Raw genomic sequence first — 26,181 nt, forward strand, 5'->3', positions numbered from 1 at the left:
TGGCTTGTTTCTTTACGAGTACTTTTCTTCATTTGTCATTGATAAAATAAAGACAACCAAAGCCAGAATTACCATAGCAACAGGTAAATAATCCTTTATTATATTATATCATAAATCTCAACATAATCCGCCATGACAGATTAATATTGCACTTGAAAAATAACAAACTGATATCACAAACAAAGATAAAACATGGCATATGTACAAACCCACGTAATTTTATCTCGTGTGCATAGTCTGGCAAATGGAGACTGCTATGTGTTTGATTGATGGAAACAAGCATGAAAATGTTCTGCAGTGTGTCCCCCAGGAAAGGGATACAAAATTAGGTGTTAGATTTTATTAAGTTTGGTAAGAGATGGTAAAATATTGGTTGCAAGTATCACCACTTAACACACCGATATGTATTGAAGGTGCCATTGAAAATGTGTAAAGTGAACTTCATATTACAATGCAAGTTCTCTGTGCATGTTACTTGTTATCAGTAACAGCATCACAGAATGCCATGGATGCTTTGGGAAGGTTAAATTGTTAAAAAGAAAATGAGAGAACTCAAAGTAAAAACATGCAGTACACTAAAATGTATTGTAAAAAATACAAGGACACTAGAAAAACCAAGAATATAACTTGCTAATAAAAATTTACAGAAATGTTTTTGCATTCATCTTGTGATCCATACCCTAACTCTGCATGTACATTTGGTTATACATGTATACTGTTTGTGTCACAGTGACGACTGCTTTATGGTTCCTATCAATCCTGGTGGTAATTTTAAAAGCATTTGCTGTCATGGCAACCTACATATACATGTACATTTACTGTCCAAATTTTTATTTCCCCAAAAATGATATTTAATTCCGAGAGATGATCTTATCAATCTTGCCCACCATACTGCTTGTATAAACTGCTGTGACTTGCTCTCGGTCAACTTTATGAGCGGAAGGTAATTTAAGGTAACCCTGATTGGTTACTTTACCATAACACCTAAATGATAAGCCAATCACAGATGCCTTGCTTGTTTATTGAGCATTCCACCTAAAGTAACGTTGCAGATAGGAACATCTATTTGTTTGTTAGAAAATATTAGTAAATCAAATGATAGCATAACTAAAGTATAACATTTATCTGTAAAAGTATGTGCATAAATGTGATAATACATTATTACAATTTGTATTATGTCTTGTCAACACAGCTTCAGCTAAACACAATGGGTATTTATGCATGACCCCTAAAGTTCAAACATCCTGGTACTTTTGAACTTTGTGTAAACATGTATTTATGATCAGGCGTTGGGTCGTGGTGTCTGCTTGCTGTCAACAAAACCACATGCTAACTTAAATACATGTATATGCAAAATATATCAACAAAATTCAAATCTTTGAATTCACACATTTCAATTAGTAGAGCACAATAAAAAGTTGTAATGCATGTACATTTATATACTAAATGTTCTCTTTAAAAATATGTAATGACAGATTAAGATAAAAGCATTAAATATAATAAAATATACCCCCCAAAAAACACAGTAAAAAATGCTTACCGGGTAGTTATGGCTTATGGCTAGTGTTAAAACTACCAACAATATAGATTTAGTTGTCTCTTGCATAATGTGCTGATAAATCGTGAAAACTTTCTTTAACAATACCATACAAGCAGCCTGTCGGCTGAGATAGCTCCGCTGTTAGCAATGCACATTTCAATTAAAGAACTGAAGATATCATTAGAAAATGAACAATATGTATAGTATCAAAGCAATCGGACTTACAGTTTTTAACAAGAAGTCGAAAATATCACTTTCTACCAAAAATGACCAAAATATTCACCAAAATTAGAGAATTGAAGATATCATTACAAAATGAACAAATCTAAGAAAGGTCTACATGTAGTATCTATATAGTAATATCAAAGCAATCGAACTTGTGGTTTTTAACAAGAAATCGAAAATATCACTTTTTACCAAAAATTACAAAAATATTCACCAAAATTAGAGAATTGAAGATATCATCACGAAATGAACAAATCTAAGAAAGGTCTACATGTAGTATCTATATAGTAATATCAAAGCAATCGAACTTGTGGTTTTTAACAAGAAATCGAAAATATCACTTTTTACCAAAAATTACAAAAATATTCACCAAAATTAGAGAATTGAAGATATCATCACGAAATGAACAAATCTGAGAGAGGTTCACATGTAGTACCTATATATGTAGTATCAAAGCAATTGGACTTGCGGTTTTTAACAAGAAGTCGAAAATATCACTTTTTACCGAAAATGATAAAAATATTCACCAAAATTAGAGAATTAAAGATATCATTACAAAATGAACAAATCTGAGAGAGGTCCACATGTAGTACCTATATATGTAATATCAAAGCAATTGCACTTTATCACATGAATTGAAGATATCAACATGAAATGAACAAACCTAAGAAAGGTCTACCCAAGGTACATATACACCAAGTATCAAAGCATTCGGGCTTGTAGTTTTCAAGAAGAAGTCGAAAAAGTAAAACATTGACACGGACGACGACGACGGACAATCACTCATATGATAAGCTCCGCTCGACAAAGTCGACAGCGGAGCTAAAAATCTGTATTAGAAACCCTAATAGAAGTTCTTTTTGAATAATTGAGAATCAAAAATTCATCATTCCTCATATGTGTAGATGCTTTAACAGAAGCTGCATCCCCTCTGTTGTATTGTACCATTTTAATAGAAGCCGCAGCTTGTAATACAGATTTTACAGTAAGTCACTTCATCAAATAAATAATAGAAGTATAATGAGTAGTGAATCCATCACTGAGACACTTTATGATGAGGCAAGAACAACCCTGTGACCATGTGTTATTAACTAAAATAACAAATAAATGGAAATGGTCAATTGTTTTCAAATTAAAACAAGAAAGAATATATTGCTACACAGGTATTGATGTGTATCAAATGTAACCATAATGTCTTCTATACTCTCTTGTAAAGATTTTTCTAAAAAAATTAACAAATACAAATTATTCACTCTTCTCAGGATGTCACTTTTCAGCAACACATCTGAACAGGATGTGAAATTTTTTTAAATACTCGTTAGTCACAAAGAAATGCTTTAATCTCTGATAACACATTTTAAACAACTGCATAGAATAAATTTTGTGTGAGATCTGTGCAAATAAATCCACAAAAGTATACACAATACACTGTGTATAAATTGTAATGTTGGCAGAGATGTGAGCTACTACAAGAAACTCAATATTGTGGAAAGGCATGTGTACTTTTCTTTATATTAAACTTTAAATTTTGTAAATTTAACTTGGTTAATAATATTACTTGTAACTGGATTCTGCAGATAACATGTTCTGATGACAATCAGGTATGACAACTCCACATGTTCTCATGATGTCAATACCTACAGGGGACTCAAAGGTACCCATGATTCTGTGCAACGTATGGCACCGTTGATTGAGGCAACTCTACCAAGGCAAAACAATCTTGTGCTGATTTTCTACAGTAAGAGAGGAAGACGTTCTCTGCTCGATTGATGATTGTGGCAAGATCCATTGTACACATCAAACTACAGACAAAAAAAATTATTCATTTACCAACTGATATTTATTATTTAGTGATTATGACCAACGTAGCGGAAATGATTGGATTGGACAAATAACAACTTTGGAATAGGAAACAAAATCTGATGTGATCATTCTTGATGCACATCATCCTCTCAAATATAATGACAGCTGGCACAGAATGAAAAGCACTTGAACTACACATTCCTATAAATGACACCCACCACAACCGAATAGCAATGACTCGTTTCAGAATTCAAAATTCAAATGTGCAACAACACATCTCAGTAGAGAATGATTCTACCCTCTAGCTTACCCATTGACTGTAGTGAAGACAGAGGCAGAGTCGTCACATTTCAATATCAGCTTTCTTTCTTCTATCAGTATAGCAGCACACACGAATAGTTCAAAGGTGAAGTCGTTGTTAGCACTGCTGATTTCAGTCTCTAGGATTCTACCACCCTCTGTAGTGAACAAATGAAAATGTTCACAGAAAAATAATTAGTGTGGTCGCAAATTTGTTTTGTACACTCAAAATCTGATAGCGATCTACTAAAACTTTCAGCATAGCCATTATATGTATAAAGAATATAACGTATAATGAGTACTACACTTGGGTTCTATTGGATTTGCTTTGGCTGATAAAAAAACTATGGTCAATCAGGGTTTTTTCTAGAAAAAATGAACAAGAGGAAGCACACACTGGCGAGGGAGTGAAACGACCAAGCCCCCCCCCCCCCCCCCCCCGATAGGTGTGGAAGGTTATATTTTTTGGAGAATTTAATTTATTTTCAACTGCACAAAATTTCGTCTAATATCTGCAAGAACTCACAAAATAAAAAAATGCCTTTCTATCACTCACCAATTCTCTCAAATTCTCGAGCTCTCTCCATGTCTCGTTCTCTCTCAGCCTCGACTGACGTTAACTCCAGATAGTGGCTACTGATTATCTCAAATAATTTCAATCCATCTTCAAATGGAAATTCCCTTTTAAAAGTTAACATCAACCACCTAAGACGAACACATGGACATCAAAAAAGTGTTATATTTAACCTTCTCTATATTTGCAACACACAGCCAACTGTGGGGAATTCAGTCAATGTGTTTTCAGTTCAGTGTCCAATCAATATGGTAAGTAGGAGTAAATTATGTGTATAGACTTTGTAGAAACAACTTTCAAAGATTTAAAGACTGGAAATCTTAACATACCTGTGTGCAAACATCAAGTCTTCCGTGCAACATCTATTAAGATGCCTGTAGAGGGGTCTGTCAACTTCCTGTAAAAGCTGCCTTAGAAGTTCTAGAAGCAAAACATTTGGGTCAAAGTTTAGCATACACATTGTATAAATTGTACTAAAACAATTGATATTGACACCATTGCAAAATACTTACTGATTTTCCGAAGCATTCCGGATTCTACGAAATCTGTGTGAATGTTTTCCATGTATTTAATAAAGCACCAATAAGCATCCACTTCTGAATTGAAGACGATGAGAAATCTGCTGACTATGTCATTCATTCCCTGTGCATATCCTACATCTGTATCAAGTCAAAAATAAAACTCAATTATTATCACATAAAAAAAATCACAGCATGGATTTCAGTCCAATTTTGAAATGTATACATGTATACTTGCATTTTGTAAAGTTCTACATTTTATTCTAAAGTGTGCCATGCTCAGTTTTTCAATAAACCAAACAGACTCTGGTACATTTTAAAAACAACAATACATACTGGTGTATGTATATAAAACTTCAAATAGAAATAGTTTGACTATGCCATGGTTACCTGGATGAAATACAGCAAATGTTATAAGTATATCTCGCAGTACTGATAAATGTGGATTTTTATCACCTCTGTGTAAAATAAAAAATAAAAAAGATTATTACTTATTTTTACTTAATATCAACAAAAAATATCATAATCTTCTTTTGGTTCAAAGTTGATTTTGTAGGTCTCTATAGAAAGAAAATGCCACAATATTTTTGTGTCACATTTTTAATCATGTTATGTACATTGCAAATCTCTTGGCAAAAGATTTTGATCAATAATTGACAAAACTTCAAAAAGTTAAGGAAAAAATAAAAGGAAATGAATCACTAATATTGCATACTGTGGAATACTTTATTTTCACTATTTGAGCGTTTTGCTTGGAATTTATTTTCACTGATATTTGATGAGAAAAAAAGTATATTCGCTGGATTTTATTTTCACAGAATCATTCCTTCAGCGAAAATAAATTCCAAGCAAAAATAAAGTATTCTACAGTATTTCACTAAATGTACACAGCACATCAATTCAGTGATAATATTGCCAGTACAAGTAATCAACTTACAGAAAATAGGGATGATCTCTGTCGGTTCTCGGTACATCTTTATCTATGATTCTTATAGCACAGCAGCCTGAGTTCATATCAATGGATTGTCGACCAGCATACACCTGTACATGAATGTAGGGATGATTGTTACAGAGTAAACTTGATATTAATCAATCAGGAGTGACCAGAACTGAATATTTTACAGCAGACAGTAATAAGTTTAATTAACCACTCAAACATATTGAAACGATGCCATATAATGCTGAATAAGATTACACTGTATATAATTAAAGGAATATTATATTTGCTTCAATAGAAAATTGCATTTATTTAATATGGTTCATTAAAATATAACTTAAATTGACCTTTGACACACCTCTGTTATTTACATTGTAAACAAATGCGAAACTACTAGATTAACAGCAACACCAACAATAATATTCCAGTTCTTTTTTTTAAGCACTTTTTTTCAGCTGCACCACTGTCAATTAGAAGCAATATCTGTTTTCTGTTCACTATACCTGTCACCCCTATGGACTAAATAGCATGACCCAAGCACAGTCATTGGATGCTCACCTGTCCCTGTATATCAGCAAAACATTTCTGTTGTTTCACTTCTTCACTAAGTTTCCGTGTCCCACCGACCGTGATGCTATTGAGAGACTCAATCTCATTTGTAAATACTTCATCTGTCAAAATATAAAACAAAATACTGTCAAGCATAATGACCTTAGCTCTTGTGCCTTTCCTTGAATTCTGCTATTTTTACAGATCAAAATTGTGTTCATTCTTATTTTGATCTCCTTAATCTTCTTGCATTAATATGAGTGACAACATTCTTTTAAATTTTATATAAACATTAATTAACATTGTGGATATATTACCCATAGTGCTATCATATTTACCTTGTTCCTGACTGTCATCAGTCAAATAATCAGGTTTATCAACACAATAACTATACTGCGGTGATGATAGGTTTTTTTTCCATATAGTCTTCAATGCATGGTACCTGCAGTGATTCTCCAGAGCAAGAGTTTCTCGCTCCCTGAAAAAAAAATAAGCTGTCATTAATCATTGTGATTTTATTATGGAAAACACAATCAGGGGGTAACTGGCAGTTAGGGAAGCTGTAACATTTCAACATTTTTTATAAAATATCTGCAATTTTCACAGATTCTACCAAACAACTGACTAAATACAGATCTAACTTTTATTGCTGCCAGTGACTATTTTTTTCCTTTTTATGATTTGCATTCTGATTTAACTCCTGTAACATTCAATCTACATGCCAACAACGCATTGAATTCATAATACTGTAAAATCTGTATTAAGGGCCACGGCTTCTATTAAAATGGTACAATGCATCAGAGGGGATGTGGCTTCTATTAGAGCATCAACACAATATTAGAGCATCAGCATCAATAATTCAAAAAGAATGGGTGCGACTTCTATTAGTGATGCAGCTTCTAATACAGATTTTACGGTAATTTATTCAAAACAGCAAAAAAAAATGTTTTATTAAAAACACAAAAACAACACCAAAAAAACGCAGGTACTGACAGCCATGTTAAGTGCATAAAAATAAATGGCTGGTATTAAATTAAAGATAACTAGCTAGCTAGAGTTCCTTTCAAAAAAATTATTACCAGTAGATACTGAGAAATCATTGACATTTGAAAACATAGGGGTAGTTCTGTATTTTGCTGTTTTCAATAGAAGTGTATGTAAGCCACATCATATTGTTCTGAACACCAAAAAACCAACATTGTCAGCATTTATTCAATCTATATAATAAATGGCAAAGTTAAGTATTTACACAGTATGAAATGTCTGGACACTGGCGATGGTGTGGTACGTGTCACTTTTGCTGAATGGCGTACTCTTGTAAAAGTGGTTTGAACTAACCAGTTCTAATCAGGCAACGATCTCGAGACATAACAAAGCGGTCAGCAACATAGCTGGCAATGTTGATGTTTTGATGTTCGATACAATATTGCTATGACAGTAAAAACTAGTTTATTTTGTCTCCATTGGAGGTGTAACCATGGAAAACAATGTCTTTTTGGCTTCTTGCTATTGTCTGACTTATTGACATCAATTCTAATTATTATTTTTGAATCAACTGAAAGAAAAGCGTACAAAAAGAAAATGAACTAAACATTAACTCCAATATAAATGTCCCCAACACATAAAAATGGATACACATAGCTGAACCAATTTCTTCATATGGCACAAAATAAATACATGAGTTTTGGTGTTGACCAGTTCTTACCTACCTGGCTGTGGATGAACATGGATAAAGGCCAAACAAGAATTTCCAGGCATCTTTACGTACTTCTTCACATATTCCACCTACAAAAATAAATCAATCATTGCCTGAAGGTTGAACATTCTGATACTTGGGAGATCCCATAGAGATGATTTACTCTGAAGATAGTCTGATTGGATACATTTATTAGTCCCCGTTCGGACGAAGTCCGAAAACGGCGACTTGTAATTCGGTCTCCGTCCGTGCGTCCGTCCGGAGTCATATCTCAGAATCCTGTGGACCGATACCATTCATTCTTTGCATGTGTCTAGTACCTTATGTGGAACATATGCACATGCAGTAATTTAGTGATTTGATTCAAAATGGCCAACTGGCAGCCATCTTGTTTTTTGAAAAAGTTGTATTTTGGACATGCTTTTTCAGTTTTCATTCAAACTTGGTACATAGATTATACATGTTAGGATACATGTCCATGACGATTTATTTCACAATTGGATCAAAGATGGCCGACTGGCAGCCATCTTGTTTTTTGAAAATGTTGTATTTTGGACATGCTTTGTCAGTTTTCATTCAAAATTGGTACATAGATTATACATGTTAGGATGCATGTCCATGACAATTTGTTTCAAAATCTGGTCAAGGATGACCGATTGACAGCCATCTGACTTTTTGGCCTTACTACTATATTTCCACAATTTATGTACCATTTTCATTCGTATTTGGCACATACATCATACATATCAGTGTGTTTCATAATCAGATCAAAGATGGCCGAATAACGACTGTTTTTATTTTTGGCCATATTACTACTACACGGAACACGTGTTTTGATGTAAATAAACAATCTGTTGTATCCTCAAGTTTCAAGGACACGCTCGCGACAACCCCTCCGCTTTAATATGACGAGCACAAAGAGAACTTTCAATAATTTAACGAGGACTGTGTCATTTTCAATGACTTGTTTTCAATAACTTCACCCAGTTCCAGTATAAAAACATACTGTACCACAGCAAAAAACACTGTGTAACAATATTTCTACAGCAAAATAGGAATTCAGTATGTACCGGTAAGTATGAGTGCAAGTATTTTCTGGAATAAGTGCTGACAAACAGTTGGCTTTCTGCCAACTTTACTTTGACAAATACATTTAGTTTGTCAATTTCCCGACTACATAAAGGTTATCGGTTATTTTCTGTAATACGTTCTAGTATTGTAACATTTTTATTCACAAAGGAAAATATTTTGAAATTTCAAAGTGGTACAATGTTTGACCAAAACATCGCAACTGAAACATGATGACTTGAGAAAATCTTAGGAAAGTGGCAGTTTTGGAACCAGGAAACAAGTATATGGGGCACAATTGTTTATTAATACATCAGTTTAGAAAGTATTAAACAATTACTTATCCATGAAGAACATGATCAGACAGAAAATATTTTGTTTCTTTTATAGTAGAGAGTGTACTCAATTGTTTATTCTGAAAACATGTTTGAATTTTATATTAAACTTATAAATTGTCACTTGTATTTTTTTTTTACATTTTTTAAACAATTTGTCTCATGACAATAAATACCTGGGGAAAAAACTTAAACCATGAGGCAAATGTTTGAACACTGAAGTGGTATGTAGATTTTTTGATTTCATGAGGATCAATAATTATTTTCTGTAAAACAAGTAATACAATGTTTGTCAATAGTATGTCTAAACATAACATGCATACAAACTGATGAAACATAATGTTTGCAACAAAATGTCATTTTTAGATCATAATCCACGCTGGCAATGGAAATATCTTAGGGTCCTATAAATAATTATTAGGAGACTGACCATTAGAAATTGAAGGGTGGGGCAATGGCAAAATTGACAATAAAACATGCAAAAAAATATGCAAGCCTATTTCTTAGGGAAAATATTTTTAATGGTCCATCCCTTATACCAGTAATAGAGAAGTCACATGGAATTTGAGAAGGTAACAATGATCCTGTAGATATTTGAACAAAGTTTTCTGTCCAACATAAACACAGCCTTGTATAGAAAATGAAAGGACCAGATCATCATGTGATGTCATCATGTGAGATTCCTCTCTACAGGGAATTCTAATATAATATTTTTATTATGTAATGTGATACATATGAAACTGATCTATCATCTAATAGAACTCCTCCTTGATGTGATAGCACCAGACTCTCCTACATGCGAGTACACCATAAAAAAATCCTTCATCCTTTTAATGAAATTTTTTGAGTAACATTACATTATTTGTTTGAAATATGAATATATATATCTCATTGTGATGACAAAAATTTAAATACTAAATTTCAGGAGGTGGGGGGATCAATAATCATTGTGAAACTGTATTGAGCTTACGACTGTGTTCACATCCGTGTTTTTAATAACTTGTGGCACTGAAAATATACGGGTAAATCAGGGGATTGGCATATTTAGAAGAGAGCTTTATAAAAGGTTTCTCAATTTTGGAGGCTGTAATGTAAACAAGCAGCTGCCGTGAACGTGACCTTGACATGTGTTCACGTTTTCGTTGTGAACTGGACAACAGTAAGGAGAGTTAAGTCTGTCCTCAGACTAGTAATACAACAGACTCGCAACGCGGCGTTTTCTTTTGAAGTAATGCTGCCACGTTTGTTTAGTTTATCAGTTCTTATCGTACCGAGTAAACGTTGCTGAGCAACAACATTTTCATTATATTTCACAAAATAACGCGAGATCTATTCATAATACAATCAACTATCGCGATGCATCGCGAGACATAAAGACAGGAAGTGGCATAGACGACAGCAGTTGACAGTGAACTTCGAAAATGGGAAGCTATTTTAGGAGAACATTTTGACGAAGATAATGACAATTTTTCTGTAGAACTTTGCAACCCCTGATCGATCTCGTGTTTTTTATTTCCTGAAATTAAGAATAAGAAGAAATATACTGGGCTATTTTTATACAAAACTATGACAGAAGTCAAACAAAATCAGTGAAACTCGAAATAGCAACAATACAGACACACAATAGAAAATTGAAACAGTCACTGAACAACACGTAAATCGCGTACTATGAAGTCGAACGCGACAAAAATAACACACCTCCAGTTTTTACCGTTACCCGATCACGCTGATACGCTGAGAGAATTAGTATGTACATGACACTAGCTATCTGATGTTTTGGCATCCCGGAACACGAAAACAAAACGAGTAACACACAAAGAAGTATGATCGTTCAAAACACAGCGATATGCTCTCTCCGAAAAAATATTGGAAAGCTTCCGCAAAATCCGCAACAGCGAGAAATATCGTTTCAAAGTTGCTCATTATATATTCAAAAACTATTTGAGGTAAACACTAACACATTCAGTTACTTGTAACTCCCTTGATTCTTGGTCGATTCTTAAAATTCTTACACAGCTGCAAAGGCTAAAAATGTCCAGAACGCATCTCCCGTTTTTTAAAAAAATATCCGGACCCGTTTTACGAAGAAATACGCAATTTCCGAAGAAGCGCGAAGTGTGCAGAATATCCAGTGTTCGGTAAACTTCGACGGTGTCTATGCCAATGCTACAGAGCGTGGCACACGTAGCATATACAATTAATCCGATTAACACCTTAAACAATAGGCGTTGCGAGTCTGTTGTATTACTAGTCTGAGGTCTGTCCGGTCATTTTAGTGGCATGGTCGGCCACAGTGCTGAAAGCACGCGGTAATTACGTAACATATTCCACTGCTACTAGTACTACACTGTTCTGTTGTCAAAACACACACACACTCAAAAATATAAGAATAAATGAGACCACTACTGACACGTCTGACATATTGCATCAGAACCCACAATAATAGTTCCACAATACCCACCTCTAAAGACGGTTTTTCTGAACAAATGTTCATCGACCAGCCTCCCATCGGAGTCGAACAACCTCTGAAATGTTTCCTTGCCCATCGTTTCTAATGTAATTGGTTTGTCGCTAAACTGAGGATCTTCTGAACATGTTGTAACCGGTTCGTCTTCCTCCGAAGGATTTTCCAAATCCACCTAAAACAAACACGATATAAACACTTGCAACGAGAAGGATGTGAACAAAATACATTTAATAGGCGGAACTTGGTGTGGGTTTGAAGTAAACAAACTTGGCACGACGTCGTTATTGTTGTCAGATCGGATGGCATTCATGATATGCGGTTGTTATAAACCTTCGACTTTGGTCTTCCGGTATCAACAGAGTCATAGTTTTGTTATACTATTTTCAAAATAAACAAATAAATACACACTCACCTGGACGAAAGAAGAATCCCAACTACAAGTTCGCGTCAACGGGACCGCCGCCATTTTGGACTGTTTCATCTGTAAATTTGTGTAGGGGTTGTCGTCTACCTTAAATACATTTCGTAACATTGCATTGATTTCTACAGCATGCATTACGTCGTTCTTTCACATATATTGCGGGATAAACTTATTGGCCACGATCTACAGAGTTCCAACTGTATATCCGTATACCCAACACCGGTATTACTCATTGTCACATGCTACCCATACCAGCAAGCAACATTCCACTGAAAAATGGTGTTGCCATTCTCAGGTCAAAGTACAGATCGAGGTCATTACGTCACTTCAATCACCTGACTTGTATGTAACTTGGATGAGTGACTTGGCCACCACACGTAGACAACAAACGAATGCCGATCTTGAGTGGATGTTCTTAACATGAGGAATAGTTCACTGTTTCATCATTTTGGGACGTGACTCGCATTATAAATACAACTGGTCATGGATGAAAATACTCGGCTGTCCCTTGCCTACCAAAATCTGACTGATCTGCCGGATAGGTATATAAGACAATATGCAAACAGGCTTCAAGAAGTTGATCTCAGCCATAACCAGTTCACGTATCCTTTTCATACCTTGTCAGCCACTGACTCACTCTCAAAATGAAGGTGACTGTAAATAAATCTCTTTTGGCACAAAATAGTAAACAACTTGTCCCAGGGTCATTTCTAGAGTGCATGGAAGGTAAATTTCTTTTAGGGGAGATTTATAGACAATATTGTTTATAATTTTGGTTCTGTTTTTGTTTGGATGATGCATCTTTAATCATCTTTATCAAGGGTAGATGAGAGGTAAGGGCATGTGACTTATGGTGGCATCAGGGGTTACTAAGCATGCTACTACAACAACATATACATCATCTGAAAGCTTATATATATACATGTAGGTACATTGTAAATATGTTGCATGTGCCATAGCAGTATTTGTCTCAAGGATTACCTGATGGCCAATTTCATTCAGACTATTGAAAACACTTTCAATACAGAGCATGCGACTGACAACTGATTGTCGGTGGCATGTCTATAGTTATTTGGTTGTAGCTAGAGACGACGGCAGGTAAAGAGAAGCAAAGAAGTGATCCTCGAGCCTTGACCCTCTAGCCTACAGTCATACATGTACTGTACCATTTGCAGGTCATAATTGAAAGTATCAACAGTCCAGAAAGGACAATAGCAAAATTGGCTGTCAGTAATCCTCTAGACAAACATTGGTAGGCATATGCACTATAGTATTTGCTCAAAACACAGTCCCTCTATCAGGGATAGAGGGACTGTGCTCAAAAGGAAAAAATATGCACAGTGTATTTGAGTCTATGAGTTTATAAATGTTGAACTTGATCTGTGACATGCTGCTCATTTGTTGAATCACACGAGATGTTGCAAAGCACTTGAAATGGTCTATTGTATACAAGTTCCATGAAGCATAAGTCAAATGTGTTCTGACTGATAATATCACAGAACTCCTGACACATGTCACAGTCCCAGTGTAACATAACTTCCAAACTTGCATTGCTTTTTCATAAAAACTTATAAAGTTTTAGAGTATCAATGTAATAACTTTTTTCAATTTTGTAGTACTCTCAGCGCAACAAAGGCATTCTTTTCACCTTTATAAATATTTATAAATTTCACATTTCAAACTGAAACAAGAGGTTTCTATTGGCCAGTTGAAAAACATCAGAACATATTTAAATGATGTAACAACGCAAAGTACTTGTTGATTGCCTAGTTGAAATTTATATATATGAAGGTAGGGAATGAGTTTGTTGTGCTGAGAGTATTTAATAGTTACTAATATGAGACATATTTTAAGCAGATAACAAATTTTAACACATGGCCTGCTGAAAGCATCGATGGATAGCCAGTATGAATACTAGTAGTACATGTATATATAAAGGCATGAGCTGACAATGTGTCCATTTACACCAAGACTGTATATATGTAGAGGTGTGATTATGGATTTAGGTTAAATTCAGAAGGCGAAAACCTGCAATATCTAATCAAATATGGTCACTAAATTTTCTTGATTATGGAGAATCACAATAGCGATGTGAAATCTTGATGTTAAGCCATGTAAATTCCTTAACCATTGAATTTCTCAGTCAAGTTCGTTTCCTGGAAGGCTTTCCCAATCTTGACACTCTGATATTGGATAATAACAATATTAAGTCGCACACCAAATTTCCACCACTGCCTAATCTTACAACACTTTGGCTGAATCGAAATAAAATTGACAATTTGACAGTCTTTGTAGACATGTTGGCAAGATCCTTCCCAGCGTTGAAATACCTATGCATGATGGACAATCCTGGTGCACCAAGTTATTTTAATGGTGGTACTTTCCAACAGTATAAAGAATACAGGTACGACTTGGGGCGGGAGATGAGGGGACACGTTTATAGGCTTTCAGTGGCAATCTTGATTACCTCTGAAAATTAGTATTGTTAGCAACCCAAATTTTTTCAGATTTAGTTCTTGGTGGAACTCTTCTTCGATAATTTTTTTCTATTAATTCCTTTTCCTGTCTTTCCATCTGACAAAATAATTAAGCTAATCATATTCAGACAGCTTTCTCTGGCAGCTAGGACTTAGTTGAATGTAAAATATAGGGAAAAAATGTATTGGGTGGATTTTATTTTCACTGAACCATCCTTTCAGCACAAATAGCGAATGAAATTCCAGGCTAAAATAATGTATTTTACAGCAGTTTGAAACAATGTACACTGACTGCCAATAACTGTAACTGACCAGAACTAAAATTCAGTTAAAATTGATGCAGTACTTCATTCATTTTTAGCTCCGCTGTCGACTTTGTTGAGCTTCTTCTTTAGAGAATTGAAGATATCATCATGAAATGAACAAATCTGAGAGAGGTCTATCCAAGGTACATATACACCAAGTATCAAAGCATTCAGGCTTGTAGTTTTCAAGAAGAAGTCGAAAAAGTAAAACATTGACACGGACGACGGACGACGACGATGGACAATCACTCATATGATAAGCTCCGCTCGACAAAGTCGACAGCGAAGCTAAAAATGGTTGATATGACTTGTTTAAGGAATGAGATAAGCAGAACCATGCTCCAGATTTTCTTCTCACCAACTGTTTTATATTTTCTGTCATTCTGAAAAAAAGAAATAGTATTACAACATTTGCTTCTCAGTTTTATTTGTATTAAATTTTTTATATACAGTCATCAGAATAAAATTATGCCAAGAGGGAATATGACTTTATTGCTAAAATAAATTATACACATATTTATTGGAATATCATTTTCAGGCAGTATGTTATCAGTCAGTTGCCATGCCTACAAGTATTAGATGATGAAAAGATTGCTCAAGAAGAAAGATCAGAAGCGGAGAGAATTTTCCGACAATTACCTTCACAAAGCAGTGAACCAAGTCAAGCCAAGAAGGTGAACAAAGCTGTTAACATTTTGACATTTTGTTCTGCAATACATGCACTATTCCCTCTAACATACATGTATAGTGATTTGTGGTTTTTGTGAGTCAATAGAGAAAAATAGAAATTTGAGTCAATTTTGACTTCAACTATGCATAGCAAATTTCCATAATTGGTTTTATAATTCTTTGAGACATAAAATTATGATTTAAGCGAAAATATTGTAATTGTTTTTCTAGGAGAGGGTAGCTCAAAAGAACAAAATAGAAACAAACAAAAGATCCAATATGGCTGACAGATTATTACTGTAAAATAATTTATTTTAACTAGAATTAATTTTTGCTGAACAAACTTTTTTGGTGTTTTGTATGGAATTTATTTTCACTGATTTCTAACAGCTTGAATGTAAAATATAGGAAAAACGGTATATTCCCTGGATTTTATTTTCACTGAATCATTCCATCAGTGAAAATAGCAAAAAATTAATTCCAAGCAAAAATAAAGTATTCTACAGTACATTACAGTTTTGTAAATTTTATCTTCACAGAGATCCAAGAAGAAAAAAAAGAAAAGAAGATCAGACTTGGAAGTCACATGATAGTCACATGATCTCATTTCATTACAGTATTGTAGTGAAAACCAAGTAGTACTTCTCAGTTTTGAGAAATCACTCCTGTCTAGTTATATTTACACAAAAAGGTGCACTGTAGAGTATAATAGGTGAATAATCAAATAAATTATATTTTAAGTTTGATTCGATAATATCATGGATTACTTGTAGTGATATTTCTGCTAAATAATGTTGGTAGGGAAAATCATTGAAATTGAATTTAATTTGATTTTAAAAAGCACCATTTAAACTCATGATTCTCAACAACTATATATTTTCCCAATATTTCAAGTGTACATAGTTAAAACAACTTTTGTCCAAAACACATTTTTAGATAAAAAAAAAAATAGAATATTCAAATTTCACAGATTGAACACGTCTTTATAAATTGTCTTGAAAACAGGCAGTAGAAATTGATATTGTTCACAGGCTATCCTGATAAAAATTGCAAGTTTTCACATATCTGTATCAGATATGTATCAGAATTCCAGTTCGTATGTGGAAGATTAAATATTGAAAACTTTAATATAGGAATTTTCTTGTACTAAATCAGACATGCAGACACAGACTATAAATTTGCCATGGTAAAAACTGCTCAATTTTTTTAATCAAATACATGTAACCATCTTTAATTGTTACCTGTACCAGGCAGACAGAAGAAGTATATTTTCTGAAATGAAGTAAGGTTTGTATCTTCTCAAATGCTAATTCAGTTTTATCTTTGATTGTTTATAGTAATTCAAATATGCTTAATAACTAAGTGTTCACGTACATGACAGATGTATCTATGATCAACGCAAGTCATATATTTGATTATCCAGAACACATTAAATGCAATTTTTAATATATGTACATGTTTATTAAAGATGATCTTCTAATAGAGCCTTGCGTACGAGTTAGGGGTTTTTAATATTCCACAGAATACAATCAGAGTCAAAATTGATTACCAAGGGGTATTGAAGTTTAATTTGCAGATGCTGTAAGTAAGGATTTGTTTTGGTTTGATAATTTCAAATTAATATGCTTAAAGTAAATATTATCTCTTCAACTACGTGCAACTAGAAGTAGATCTATTTCAAACACATTTGTTATGTGCTTCATAAGATTTTCTTTTTTAATGCGGATGTGTTTTCAAATGTCCCATATAGTAAGCAATGAAATGTGCTTTCTGGCTTATAACTCAGGTTCTCTCCTCAAGGGGCCCCATGTATGTTTTTTTAACATTGCAAACTAATTCATGGTTTTTGTGGTGTTTTATTTAATGTATTTAAGTTTCCCAATAAAATTACCATAGCGTGTTTACTGTTAAATATTATTGGATTATTGAACATTATGTTAACTAGACATGTATGGATAGTCAACTACTTACAATTATGCAGATACAGAAAAGAGTATCTGTTCCTTGCATACTGCATGCTCAACAATGAATTGAAATTGCTGGTGTGGTATATTTTGAACAGCATTATACTACTCTTTGTAGTGTCCCAGTGACAGTAAATGCCCAAACGCCAGATCAATAATGGTTATTGTGTTTATACAACAGACCAGTTTGCGGTGTACAAGTAACAGAGTCACTTCTCTACTCTAGATTGGATTTTTCACTGTTCACATTCTTGCTGTTTTTGTATAAAATTAAAGATGCTTTTGATTTCACATGTACTGCTATGGAATATTTGATTTTTGAATCAATTTGTTAATTTATCAACATATTCCTCACCAAATGATCAGATAATTTATGTGTTGAGAATTGTAGATGTAGTTTACCACAAAAAAAAAATTGCAATGAACTGACAGTTCAGCCATCATAGCATCATGTCTGCCATTCTGTGTGTTGTATATTTCCACAGAATAATAAATATACAAATTCAGTTTTCCATGTCTTTTTGATGTCAGCTACCATTATTCAACCTTTTAACTTATTCAAATATATATTTTTACACTTCACTGTTTTATAACATGTCAGTTCTGAAATGGGACGAAGTTCAGATCATGCCAATTTCTTTTTCTGTTCACTTGCAATCATTAACTTAATACGCGACTCCAATTCTCCGGACAAAAATTGATTATTAAATTACATTCAGACGGTGACTAAACATTTTTAAACTGACTCTGTGTGATGACCAGATGTCTTTCTGTAGCTTACAGAACCAAAGCGTTCATATGAACTAAAATGTCTCCATGTTTGAACAATAGTTCAAACCCTTCATTATCCAGCGCATACTATATCTAAGCATTCTGAGTTTGGGTCTACCTCCTCATTTATAAAATGAAACACAAAGAGGTAAATTATGTACAGCAGTTGGTAAATTTACTCTATCATTCCAAGTGACTTTCAAAATTGGGGGTTTTCTGCACCCTTTTCTTTATAACATGAGGATGCACAATCAGAGTTGAGGGTTAAATACCCTCTGTATAAGGTAAATAGGAATACTAACTATATACATTAATACAATTAGGCAAGAAAAACCAAGAGTGTACACACATTATTTATTAAATCTTGAATAGGAAAAAAAAAACAAATTTATGTACATTTTATTTGGTAAAGAAAACATTTAAAGTATGCCCCCTTCCCCCAAGCTTTGTTCTGGTGTCTCTTTAAATCATTATATTGTCTTTACTAGGGATGGTGATAGTGAAATGAAGTAGACCGTAAAATTTGTTGTATAAATAACAATCGATCTCTCACTCGGCTTTAACTGTTTTGTCAAGCCAAAGCCTCTCTAAATGTCAAAACAAATCTGTCTTCATGTATATGATGGCTGTTTATTTCAAAACCTGATTCTTAACTGGAATAGGAAAATTTAAATAATGTTCAGGGACATTTTTCCTTCAAAAAAAATGGAAAATAGTAATCACAGCAATCTGTCAGAACTATAACTTATAGTTGCTATGGGAGGTATATGTAAGACAAGTAAGCCAAGTAAGCACATGGAAGTATAGAAATATAATTTCCTTTTCATGTTCAAACTGGTGAATAACAGTCCACTTCCATTCACCCCACCCCTCTCCCTTTGTCTGACGTAGCTTTGTAAACTCTACAGTGGACAGTCATAAATATGTATTGCTCTGTCGTCTGAAACTGATACAATCTTTGATCCGTTACCGTTGTACTTTGCTTGCCAAACCTATAACAAGAAACAACACAAATGTTCAAAATTCAATATTGACTTTACTTGATTTGGTGACAAAAAGTATTTCAAATCAATTTACCACAGTGACTATATATTTGAGAAATAACACAAATATGTGCCAGCTAATTATACATCCTTAGGATATATGACAAGCCTCCTCCCAACGCTTCAAAACTGATACATGGAATCAATATACGAGGTGCTAAACAGTCACATATATTAAACAAAGTTTATATGGCAATCAAAATATTTTAAAAATGGAAAAATGACTGATAGTTTCTTACCTGGTCATAATGATCATAAAATGTTGCTATGCACTGTCTTGTACCAGCATCCCATATTTTGACTGATTTATCTGATGAACTAAGAGCAAATAAACCATTAGGATTAAAGACATACAGCCATAATAGATGGCAGTCAAGATCTCAAATAGTGTTCCATTATTTGCTGTCATTATGGTTACTGTTTCACTGACCTATGTCACCTAATTATTTGGAAGAGTTTAGGCAATGACAGGAGAAAACACTATTTTCAGAATACAAGTCTCTTGGCTCTCTTAGCTTTCATGAAATCTTGGTGTGCATTTGTATGCATTACAGTATACATGTCACATATCTATTTGAAGCACATGATATTTCATGCCAGTAGGGTGTAATACAGCATTTGTATTGCATGTACTTTGCATGCAATGTCACCAATTTTGTGTCGTTGGAGAGCAGTTCACACTACGGTACATCAAGTTCAGTGAGTAAGTTTTGGTGTTTCTGTTACTTCTCAACATAATATTTGAGAAACTGTTTCAACACATTGAACTACGAAAGAATTCTTGTGCACAGATACATGAAGTTATAACGAGAGATATTTGCAAATATATGTACCATATTTTCTCTATTAGTAGCACATGCACTGTAACTGGCAGGGTTAGTATAATCAAAATAAGTCATATTTTAAATAATCATTCAGGATACCAATAAATGCAATTTTTTGTTTATGTGCACTTCTAATAAAACAAATACCGTAATTTTACTGTTATTAATTAATCCACATACCTGGAGACAAAATGTGTGTTATCTGGACTGAAATTAACACTTAAAACCCACGATCCATGTCCTGACAGGGTACCTGCTAAATTAGCATGTTGTCTGTAATGAGGCAATAAAAAATAGATTCATTAAAAATCTAATGACAGCATTTGAAAAGCTATGGATCGACAGGAGACAGAAAAATTACTCTAGCTTCCCTCTGTCCTACTTACACATCATATATTTTAATATGTCCATCATCTGAGGCTGTTGCTAGTAATTGGGAATCTGGTGAGAAACACAGTGATCTAATTGGCATAGCATGACCTGAAAAATACAACATAACATAAACATTGTTATTACTGTTTTGTAAAAAAAACCATGTCTGCATTTGTTTCAAAACATCTGTGCACTCATTCACATTTATATAGAGGTAAGTTACATAACCAACGCAGAACATGTTCAAGGTTATTAAAGTCACATTTGAATATTTTCCTTTGATTACATTGGACACAGAAGCACTGCAGTGTGTGATTGAAATAGAATACAGTCACTGAACGCAAATTTATGCAGCACTAAATGTTTATATTTTTATTTCTCATCAAATTATTAAGGTGCAAAGTATGCACTCAGGCAGTACAGATTGCATCAACCTTCACTATGTACTGGTCAATAGAACCACCACACTGTCTACCTGCATACTCTGTGGTAGTCTCATGTTAACTACATAATACATACCCCTAAATTTACAACGATTTCAATTCAGTTAATAAGCAAATATGTTCCTAGTTCATGTCAACCTTAATCAATTGTCAGACAGATAAATTCACTGGACCATGAGATAAAACTAGCATGATTTTTAACCTTTAGTGTTCAAAAAATAATTTTACCTTCCAGTGTGTGAAGTAATTTTCCAGTGTGTATATCAAATATATTTACAATACCATCTATGGCCCCACTGGCTATGTATTTACCATCTGGACTCTGCAATAAATTCATTGGTTTCACGTTTAATACAACATTGCAAGATTATGTTATAATCAGCTCCCATTGAATCGGTAGAATAAGTGTACCAGAAATATAAATGTCAGCATTGAAAAACTCCATTCGGTTTTAACTTGCATGTGTGAAAATGGCAAATGACCAGTATCTGACAATACCATTCTGACTGTTTGCTAATTAAACAAAACAGTGGAGTTGACTAACACTTCATCAGGGGTTTTTCTAAACCAGGGAACAGGGGCACCCTCTTACCGAATTGCAGATTGAACTTTCAAGTCATAAATATATTTCTTGAGCCACGCACTTTCGTGCTGATGTACAACATGAAATCTTTCTCAAATATATTTTTCTCCTTGAAAATTAACTTCCCAGCAACACCAGCTGACAATGTGTCTGGACACCAAATAAACTAAAATTACTAAAATATTACAGTAGCGATAGATACATGGCGCATAAACCTTCTGTTATGGCGTTTCCAGGTCGTTCCGCCTGTGTGTGCTCCCTCTTGTTTATTTTTTCTAGAAAAAACCCTGCTTCATTAACCAAGAAATTAGCATCATCCTGCTGGAAGAACAATACCATGTAGTTATAATAAATCCAATCTATTTTATACACTTACATATGCAATACTTAATGTGAATTTCCCCCTGGTGTCCAAGGCACTTTCTTTCCTACCACTCTCTACACCAAATAAATTAATTTTTCCAGTATGGCTTCCTGTAGCCAGATATTTACAATCTGGTGAGAATGCTATCGTCCATGCATCTACAGGACCAGCATCCATAGTTTTCAACTGTTTGCCACTTTCTAAATCCCATAGTCTTATATGGCTGTCTAAAGAGCTGGAAGCGGCAACTGACAACATAGGTTAAAGACTATTAACTAAATATACAATGTACCTTGCCAAGGTGGTAGTAATATGAGAGTAGTGTACACTATGCATAGGGCTTAGATGTTAGTGTTAAAGGGAAACGAGACCTGCACTCAGAATGTTATTTTGCTGTTTAATATTACATCCAGTGTTTGTCACTAAACATCGAAGAGATGCTTGCATACAGGATCTGAAAGCTGAAATAGTAGCCCTACTTAAACAGTGTTGGCCCAAATTAAATGGACTGAGCTCCAAAAAAAAGCTAATATCTTCTTTGGAGTGATAGAGTGACAATTGACTTTTAATTAATATGATGCACAGTTTTGATGACCTAAAAAGAAATATACTCTCACTATGTATAATGTTCGTCATTTTGACCAGTATTAAACAGGAGTAGACATAGGCGGCTGTTATATTCTAAAACTTGTTTGCCCTACTGCAACGTTCTAAGCACTAGACCAAGGGGGCTGCCCTAGTATTGAACACTGATTACATCACATGAGAAAATGATTTCACCGGAGTGGCTTTTCTCATTTTGGTATTTTGAATTGAAAAATTATTTTGAAATGAAACAGAAACTCATGCTGGATAAAATAATTAGTGACTAGCAAAAATTGGAAGGTTTTACAGCAATATGTAATGTGACAGTAACTACAAATTGTGATTACACTTAAAAAAAGGATACTTGTGCCAGTTTGGTTGATATCCACCGAGACCACACCAAGCTGATGACCTTCCAATGAGTACCTCAAATCAAGCTGTTCATTCTCCCTGTAAAACATTAGTTAAACATGTGATTTTTACAGATTTACTTCACAGTGTCGTAGAACCATCATGCATTTGTAAACATGAAGATTGTATTAGGTCTCTGAGGTCTAAACAATGATAAAAGTTTGAAAGCCAAGATAAGGATTTATGTCCAGACTGCCCCCATGGCTGAGGGGGAGCACATCAAAAAACATGCTTTCAAACAAAGCCATGGAATAAAAGGCTAATTCAGAAAAAAACATGTTTCCTTCAACAATTTTGATTAAAAGTACAAATAAAATCTCTTTTCAAAATGGGAAAATGATACCCTACCCTGGGTATTCTGTTTATCTGTTACAACATATTGCTGCATTTTGAGACAACGCATGCAAATACTACTATCAAATGTTGGCTTCTTATATAAAGATTATATTTTCTAAAACCATTTTTTTTCACTGGTATTTGATTTCACTATTTTGATGTTTTAGGCAATTTCACTGCATTTTAAGTTCACCCGGTCACGAAACAATAAGTCCTATCATTTCTACATGTGCAAGTGAATTGAATTTAGCGAATCAGCAAAAATAGCAAAATTAAAACCGATAAATAATTAACGTAATTTATTTTCCGTAAAAGTACTTTTTCCAAAAAGTTTGCATATAATTTATGGAATGAACTATAAATCTCATTGTGTCAACTGAAATTGTAGTTTTTAGCAAAAAAATAAGTTCAGCTAAGATTTTAAAGAAAACCTGCTGAACCATTATGGTTTTACAAAACAAACATGTAAACACTTACCATTTCCATATTTTCACATAATCATCCACAGATCCAGTAGCAATAATATCAGAACCATCTTTTTCACTCTTTGCCCATGCTACACTCCATATGCTGTCATCATGGGCCTGCTCTTGTTTGAGCTGAACTGTGTACTAGAAGCGAAAACAGTGGGTTATGATATATTTGTAAGTGAATTTTTACACAGATACTTAAAGAAGACGATTGTAATGTAAAGGACTGAATGGAAAAATTACAATGCTGAAATCATGATGGACAAGTTTTCAAACTACAATATTTGCTCTACTAAAAGCTTATCTATCTGAAAGAAAAAAAAAACGAGCAGCAGTATTGCAATATAGCAACAAAATAGCAATATTGATACTGGCTTACCGCTACAAAGAGTGACATTTCAACCATCAATAATGCTATTTTATTTGTAAAAAAGTGAGCTATATTGCAATACAGCTGGTTGGGCTGCTTTTTCGCTTACAGTAATAACACTGTGCATAAACCCAGTAAACCACATCTTGACGCCCTTTTCCCAGATTTATTTTGGTTATTCATAAAAGATTCAGCAGGCGATATATTAATATATATCAGCCAAAAATGAATTTGTAATTTCATTACAGTGTAATAAAACTGTAATAAAACTGTATTAATATTATATAACCACACAAAAATGTATAAAATTCAGTGTAAATCAATTAAATATCACAGCAAAAAACACATTTAGTTATATAGTTATATCTGATGCAATAAAGGGATATGTGCAAATAAAAACAAAGCACCAGCATGGCATATTAATGGCATGTGACACAGGAACACAGCAAAACACCAGAACTTGCATTAGTAGGATGCATACCACCACACACGACTCACCATCAGCGGCATGCTGTTTCATTTAATGTGTGAAACTCAAAAAAATGAATGCAATGCTAGCTTGGTTTAGAGCTGAAAGTTGTGAAGCAAAAATGCTTTCAATCAATAGTGTTCTGCAGCCTGTGATTAGAAGCTACTTTGGGTTCTGTAAATATAATCAGTCTTGAAATATACATGTATGATAGCCAGCCAAGTTATGCAGTCGGCAAGCAATCGCAACTACAACACACATTAACAAAACATTCTAAGATATGAATAGTACATCCTGTTCTAAAATTTGCTGCAGTTGCCACTTTGTTGACCCAGTCAAACCAAAGACATTCTAATATCTTTGGTCAAACCAACAAATCATTAAAAAGTGAGAATATATGCCTTGACCAAAAAAATACATTTCATTTTTTATTCATTTCACAAAGTGCACGCTTATTGGTCAGCTGAGGATATTCCACAAAAGGTCGTCACTGGTGAAAAGAACTTGAAATATGCCTTTAGATGTCAGAATCTGGTGATCTATTTATTATGTGTATGATCAGAAAAATACTTCTTTATTACATCACCATTAAAAAACAGTAATTTGCTTAGACTTTCTATAAACAGAAAGGTTCTTAAATAAAGTTTAGTAACGTTCCCTTTCTCTCTACACCGTAGCCCTGTGTACACTTGTGTTGGGTGGCATAGCCTATGGTGTGTAGGATGGCATAGCGGCTGAACAACAGACATGTACACTGACCTATCTACCAGTGTACCCCCCCCCCTCCCCCAACACCGGCCAGCTGACTGTGGTTGGATGTTTTCATTGTCTGTGACAAATATCTACTTTGCTCAACAAACATGCAAACTTGCCAAAGTGAGTTGTTGACATAACACCGCGACCCCCATCCCAAACTCACCTACCCCCTCCCCGCCCCGCCTATGGTGCGCGCATTTCAAAACATTATCAACACATTGCACAGTAACAGCAGACAACACTGTCACATGCCACAAACATTACACCACAGCATCACACCAGATTCACTGTGGTCGCGATACCTAGAAGTAACATCGATTCATTAAATAGTATTTTCGAATGCACCTACGATCAAGAAACTACACAAATATCACTTAGTTACTAAGAAAACGTGCAAATGTTGTACGAGGAACAGGACTCAAAATCTCTTGGATACTCACCATTTTGAATATTTATTATAGACCTCGTTCGCCTAAAATGTATTACGAGTAAACGGTGTAACGTTAAGTGAGTAATATATATATATTGAATTAACA

At 34.1% G+C, this 26,181-nt stretch overlaps 3 protein-coding genes across 3 annotated transcripts; 1 reads left to right on the forward strand and 2 right to left on the reverse strand.

Moving 5' to 3' along the window:
• Positions 1-68: 68 nt before the first annotated feature.
• LOC100374734 (TBC1 domain family member 15-like) lies at positions 69-12,652 on the reverse strand. The gene is made up of 12 exons (XM_002736954.3): positions 12,425-12,652; positions 12,007-12,184; positions 8,156-8,231; positions 6,785-6,924; positions 6,456-6,568; positions 5,898-6,001; positions 5,351-5,418; positions 4,955-5,101; positions 4,772-4,862; positions 4,425-4,573; positions 3,879-4,026; positions 69-3,567 (listed from the first exon to the last, which is right to left on the reverse strand). Exons 1-12 carry the CDS (start codon positions 12,566-12,568, stop codon positions 3,414-3,416), a joined length of 1,512 nt encoding a protein of 503 aa, XP_002737000.2. The 5' UTR covers positions 12,569-12,652; the 3' UTR covers positions 69-3,413.
• A 120-nt stretch (positions 12,653-12,772) lies between these two features.
• Positions 12,773-16,638, forward strand: LOC100373674 (leucine-rich melanocyte differentiation-associated protein-like). Its single transcript, XM_002736947.4, has 4 exons — positions 12,773-13,035; positions 14,577-14,837; positions 15,754-15,889; positions 16,424-16,638. Exons 1-4 carry the CDS (start codon positions 12,917-12,919, stop codon positions 16,472-16,474), a joined length of 567 nt encoding a protein of 188 aa, XP_002736993.1. The 5' UTR covers positions 12,773-12,916; the 3' UTR covers positions 16,475-16,638.
• A 2,321-nt stretch (positions 16,639-18,959) lies between these two features.
• Positions 18,960-26,093, reverse strand: LOC100373524 (uncharacterized). The gene is made up of 9 exons (XM_085498016.1): positions 26,086-26,093; positions 24,058-24,191; positions 23,198-23,283; positions 22,261-22,496; positions 21,530-21,623; positions 20,873-20,966; positions 20,667-20,759; positions 19,902-19,980; positions 18,960-19,611 (listed from the first exon to the last, which is right to left on the reverse strand). Exons 1-9 carry the CDS (start codon positions 26,086-26,088, stop codon positions 19,522-19,524), a joined length of 909 nt encoding a protein of 302 aa, XP_085354142.1. The 5' UTR covers positions 26,089-26,093; the 3' UTR covers positions 18,960-19,521.
• Positions 26,094-26,181: the final 88 nt, after the last annotated feature.

The sequence above is a fragment of the Saccoglossus kowalevskii genome, chromosome 4 (genome assembly GCF_978046115.1).
Source record: "Saccoglossus kowalevskii chromosome 4, keSacKowa6.1, whole genome shotgun sequence".
NCBI classification, from domain to species: domain Eukaryota; kingdom Metazoa; phylum Hemichordata; class Enteropneusta; family Harrimaniidae; genus Saccoglossus; species Saccoglossus kowalevskii.